This window comes from Cebus imitator, unplaced genomic scaffold (genome assembly GCF_001604975.1).
Source record: "Cebus imitator isolate Cc_AM_T3 unplaced genomic scaffold, Cebus_imitator-1.0 Scaffold145, whole genome shotgun sequence".
Taxonomy (NCBI): Eukaryota; Metazoa; Chordata; class Mammalia; order Primates; family Cebidae; genus Cebus; species Cebus imitator.
In genome coordinates this window covers 3,628,577-3,634,261 of record NW_016107460.1, presented here as the reverse complement: position 1 = coordinate 3,634,261, position 5,685 = coordinate 3,628,577, and the positions used below count along the sequence as shown (strand labels likewise).

General features: G+C 55.6%; 1 protein-coding gene across 1 annotated transcript in view; it reads left to right on the top strand.

Moving 5' to 3' along the window:
- Positions 1–2,238: 2,238 nt before the first annotated feature.
- MRPL20 (mitochondrial ribosomal protein L20) overlaps positions 2,239–5,685 on the top strand; it is a 6,273-nt gene continuing 2,826 nt past the window's right edge. The window contains exons 1-3 of the mRNA XM_017542584.2: positions 2,239–2,424; positions 2,537–2,647; positions 3,957–4,034. Coding sequence (XP_017398073.1) covers positions 2,338–2,424; positions 2,537–2,647; positions 3,957–4,034 — 276 coding nt within the window. The 5' untranslated portion in view covers positions 2,239–2,337. The remainder of the gene's footprint in view (positions 2,425–2,536; positions 2,648–3,956; positions 4,035–5,685) is intronic.

Below are 5,685 nucleotides of genomic sequence, written 5' to 3'. Positions count from 1 at the left end.
AAAAAAAAAAAAAAAAAAAAAAAAGAGGCCCAACTGTGAGCAGTGGCGCATGCCTGTGACCCCAGCACTTCGGGAGGTGGAGGTGGGCAGATCACAAGGTCAGGAGTTGGAGACCAGCCTGGCCAATATAATGAAACCTCGTCCCTAATAAAAATACAAACATATTAGCTGGACGTGGTGGCGGGCGCCTGTAATCTCATCTACTCGGGAGGTTGTTTTCTGACCCAGCACTTTCGGGGGAGGCAGAAGTTGCAGTGAGCCGAGATCAAGATCGCGCCACTGCACTCCAGCCTGAGCCAAGAGCGAAACTCCGTCTCAAAAAAAAAAAGAAAAAAATTAGCCCGGTGTGGTAGTGAACACCTGTAATCTCAGCTACTCAGGAGGCTGGGGCAGGAGAATCGCTTGAAACCAGGAGGCGGAGGTTGCAGTGAGGCGAGATCTCCCCACTGCACTCTAGCCTGGGCAAGACTCCATCTCAAAAAAAAAAAAAAAAAGTAGACACAAAAACGAATGCAGTGCATCATCCTGGACTGAATCCTTAGTAGGGGGGAAAAAAAGCAACAAACAGCCAGGTGTGGTGGCTCATACCTGCAATTCCAGCACTTTGGGAGGCCAAGGACAGATCACAAGATCAGGAGTCTGAGACCAGCCTGACCAACGTGATGAAACCCTGTCTCTCCTAAAAAGACAAAAATTAGCCGGGCGGGCTGGCATGTGCCTGTAATCCCAGCTTCTTGGGAGGCTGACGCAGGAGAATCGCTTGAACCTGGGAGGCGGAGGTTGCAGTGAACCGATTGTGCCACTGTACTCCAGCCTGGGAGACAGAGCGAGACTCTGTCTCGAAAAAATTAAAAAAGCTATAAAGGACATTTGAGTTAAATCTGGACTGTGGGCTAGGCCCTGACTTTGATCATTGTACTGTGTGGTTCCTAAGAGAATGTCCTTGTTTTTAGGAAATAAACAGCAAAGTTTTTAGGTATCTCCAACTTCTCAAACAGGAAAAAAAAAAACAAACAAAAAAACCATCCAGTATGTTTCTATTTATAGAGGAAATGATTCAAAGATGGAGCAAAATGTGGACAGTAGGTGAATTTGGTTTGAGTATTAAACAGGGCCGGGAGCGGTGGCTCGTGCCTGTAATCCCAGCACTTTAGGAGGCGGAGGCGGACGGATCATGAGGTCAAGAGATCGAGACCATCCTGACCAACATGATGAAACCCCGTCTCTATTTAAAAAAAAAAAAAGAGAGAAAGAGTATTAAACAAATGGAGCAATGAAGATATTGGCCCATTTTGGGAACAGCAGTAGGGAGTTTTCCTTGTATTAGTCTTGCAACTTTTCTATAATTTAAAAATCATATCCAAGTATAATTAAAAGATACAAAGAAACTGCACACCTCCCATCATTTTTATTTATTGTAGCAGATAATATACAAATACAAAATTACACATACAATTTACTCTTTTGACACACTCGGGCTCTGTTACCCAGGCTGTCGTGCGGCGGCGCCGTCCGAGCTCACTGCAGCCTCCACCGCCGGGGCTCAGGCGATCCTCCTGCCTCAGCCTCCCGGGTGGCCCAGTTAATTTGTCACTTTTTGTAGACATGGGGTCTCGCTCTGGTGCCCAGGCTGGTCTTGAACTCCTGGCCCGAGTGTTGCTGCCGTCTCGGCCTCCCAAGCCGCTGGGATTACAGGTATTGGCAGCACAGCGGCCACAGTCTCCATGTCGAAGCTTGGCCTTCGCAGGGCGGGCGCCGCGGCTCCGGCCCGTGGTCCCAGCACGGAGGCCCGGGGCCAGAGCGCAGCCTGGGCAACGCCGGGGGACCCCCGCCAACTACAAAAACGCAGTCAATTGGCAGGTGGCGGCGCGGGCCTGAGGTCCCAGCTACCAGGGCGGGGCGGCGGCGGCGGGCGAGGGCGGGCCGCGGCACCCCAGCCGGAGCGACCGGGCGAGACCCCGTCTCAAAACGAATGGAGACGAGCGCAGGGCTCGGAGACGACCGGCACCGTCCCCGCGGCCCAGGGGGCGGCCTGGCCCTCCCCGCCCGCGCCGCACTCGCGCTCCCGGGCCCCGCGCCCTCGGCCCGGGTCCGCTGCCCACACGGCGCCCACGGAGACAGCGGCGGACCGGCCGTGCTCCGGCTGTTCATCCACCGCACGCGCGACCGCCGCCAGCTCAGGGGCGCCGCCGGACTGCAGGGCGGCGACCTTCGCCCCGGAAGTCCTCGTCAGCGCTGACCCGGAAGCACTCGTGGCCGCTGTTTCCGCGCGGGGCAAAATGGCGGCGGCGCGGCGCGTGCGTCGTTGAGGATTCGGGACGCGGGTCCGCGGGCAGCATGGTCTTCCTCACGGCGCAGCTCTGGCTGCGGAATCGCGTCACCGACCGCTACTGGCGGATCCAGGAGGTGCTGAAGCACGCCAAGGTGAGTGCGCCCGCCCGCCCGCCCGGGCACCGGGCGCCCGGGGGATCCCATGGGCCGAGGGCCGCCGGCGTGGGCCCCGCTGACAACCCTGGTTTCTCGTCCTCCGACCCAGCACTTCCGGGGGAGGAAAAATCGCTGCTACCGGTTGGCGGTCAGAGCCGTGACTCGCGCGTTTGTGAAATGCACCAAAGCGCGGTTCCTGAAGAAGAGGATCCTGAGGACCGTAAGCTGGACCCGCCCGAGCGCTCGCGGCCCCGTGTCCCCGGCCCGAGACCCAGCGGCTGAGCCGCCGCTCGGCCGCCCTCGGCCCCTTCGCTTCCTCCTTTCATCCCCCGCTTCGAAACCGACGAACTCTGTCACCCCGCAGACTGCGGACATCGTTCTCCCGCCCCCCGCCCCCCACTGCCACCCCTGCCCAGCCCCTCGCCCAGAGCCGCCTTGCCGCCCTCGCCGCGTCGCCAGCCACCGCCCTGGTCGCTGCCGCGCCCGTCTCCCCTCCGCGTCCAACCTCCGGCGGCTTCCCTTCCTACCGGCAGCCCCCTGCCCACGCTCCGGGGCCGCTGTCGGCCGCCGTGCTGCCCCTCAAGAGCCCACGTCTGCTGACGAGCTCCGCCCGCCCGGGACCCCCGCATTTCTGTGAGGCTGGCTCCTCCACTCTCCACCTGCCACCGTCTCTTTCCTGCACCTCACCACCCCCGTCTCAGCCTCATGAACCTGTCGTCTGACATAGCGGGTTTCTTTCCCTCTTCCCCCGAGACCGAGTCTCACTCTGTCGCCCAGGCTGGACTGCAATGGCGCGATCTAGGCTCCGTGCAACCTCTGCCTCCCGGGTCCAAGCGATTCTCCCATCCCAGCCTTCCGAGTAGCTGGGACTGCAGGTGCATGCCACTGCACCCGGCTAATTTTTGTATTTTTAGTAGAGATGGGGTTTTGCCATGTTGGCCAGGCTGGTCTTGAACTCCTGTCCTCAAATAATCTGCTAGACTCGGCCTCCCAAAGTGCTGGGATTGCAGGCGTGAGCCACAGCGCCCAGCTGGGTTTTTGCTGTTTTTAATTTTGAAACACAGTCTTGATTTCACTCAGGTCAGATTGTGATGGTGCCATCATAGCTTACTGACTTTGCTATTTACTTTTAGAAAAATATCCTTTAGTTCAATTAGAGCCTTTGCTGGGACATAACATCCAGAAGTCATTCTTAAGCATCTCCATGTTTTCTTTATTGTTATTGTTTTTTGAGATGGAGTCACTCTGTCGACCAGGCTGGAGTGAGTGCAGTGGCACGATTTTTGCTCACTGCAACCTCTGCCCCCAGGTTCAAGCACCCTGCCTCAGTCTCCTGAGTAGCTGGGATTACAGGTGCCTGCCACTGTGCCCCGCTAATTTTATTTTCAGTAGAAACGGGGTTTCACCTTCTTGGCCAGGCTGGTCTTGAACTCCTGACCTCATCATCCACCCATCGGCCTCCCAAAGTGCTGGGATTACAGGCATGAACAAACACGCCTAGCCAACATCTCCATGTTTCCTTATTTCAGCTCTGGATTAATCGAATCACAGCTGCTACCCAGGAACATGGCCTGAAGTATCCGGCATTCACTGGCAATTTAATTAAGGTATGGGTGAGCACGAGCCCCGCTGAGATTCTGGACATCTGCAGAAATCTCCCTGCTGGGTGTGGTAGTGCCTCCTGTAGCCCCAGCTACTGAGGAGGCTCAGGCCAGAGGATCCCTCAAGCCTGACTTCTGGGCTGTAGTTTGCTCTGCTGATGGAGTGTCCTTGCTAAGTTTGGTGTCAGTGTGGTGACCTGTTGGGAGCAGGAGACCACCAGGTTGCCTAAGGAGGGGTGAACAGCTCAGGCTGGAAAGAGAGCAGGTCAAAAAAAGTTTTCAGGTTGATGAGTGATGGGATTGTGCCTGGGAATAGTGCCAGCAACGGACTGAGCAACATAGTGAGACTACCCTCTACAAAAAAATGAATAAAATTAGCTGAGTGTGGTGGCACAGACCTGTAGTCTCAGCTACTGAGGAGTTGTCTGAGGCAGGAGGATCACTTTGAGCCCAGGGGTTTGAAACTGCAGTGAGCTATGATGGCACCGCTGGACTCCAGCCTGGGTGAAAGCAAGGCCCTGTCTCAAAAAGAATAAACCCATGGCGGGGTGCAGTGGCTCACTCCTGTGATGCCAGTACTTTGGGAGGCTGAGGTGGGTGAATCACCTGAAGTCAGGAGTTCAAGACCAGCCTGACCAACATGGTGAACGCTGTCTCTACTAAAAATAGAAAAATTAGCCGGCTGTGGTGGTGGGCACCTGTAATCCCAGCTACTTGGGAGGCGGAGGTTGCAGTGAACCAAGATTGTGCCACTGCACTCCACCTGGGCAACACAGTGAGACTCCGTCTCAAAAAAAGGACACCAGGTGCGTTGGCTCACGCCTGTCATCCCAGCACTTCTTTGGAAGGCCAAGGTGGGTGAAGCAGGAGGTTAGGAGATTGGGACCATTCTGGCTAATATGGTGAAACCCCATCTCTGGTAAAAATACAAAATATAGGCTGGGTGTGGTGGCTCATGCCTGTAATCCGAGCACTTTGGGAGGCCGAGGTGGACGGATCACGAGGTTAAGTGATTGAGACCATCCTGGCTAACATGGGGAAACCCCGTCTCTACTAAAAATACAAAAAAATTAGCCGGCGTCGTGGTGCACGCTTGTAGTCCCAGCTACTTGGGAGGCTGAGGCAGAAGAATCACTGGAACTGGGAGGCGGAGGTTGTGCCACTGCACTCCAGCCTGGTGACAGAGCAAGGCTTTGTCTCAAAAAAATAAAAATAATCCAAAAAAGCGGCCAGGCATGGTAGCGGGCACCTGTAATCCCAGCTACTTGGGAGGCGGAGGAGGGCAAATCTCTCGAACCCTTGAGGCAGAGGTCGCAGTGAGTGGAGATTGCGCTGCTGCATTCCAGCCTGGGCAACGAGAGCGAGACCCTGTCTCAACAACGAAAGCAACAACAAACCTTCCCATCGGACCTGACCCAGCCTGGCAGTGGTCCCCAGCACCAGTGAGAGGCGCCGCTGGAGCTGGAGCTGCGCTGTCTTGGTGTGGGGTTCCGGCAGGTCTGGGAGCTTATCACTGGTTGGCAGCAGAGTAGAATTGGAAACAGGGCTTGTGTTTCTGGGATGTGAGTCCTGATATTTCCCCCTTTAAGAAAATAGGGGTAGAAAAACTTGGCTTTAACTTCAAATTTTAATTTGAAAGTTTTTTTTTTTTTTTTTT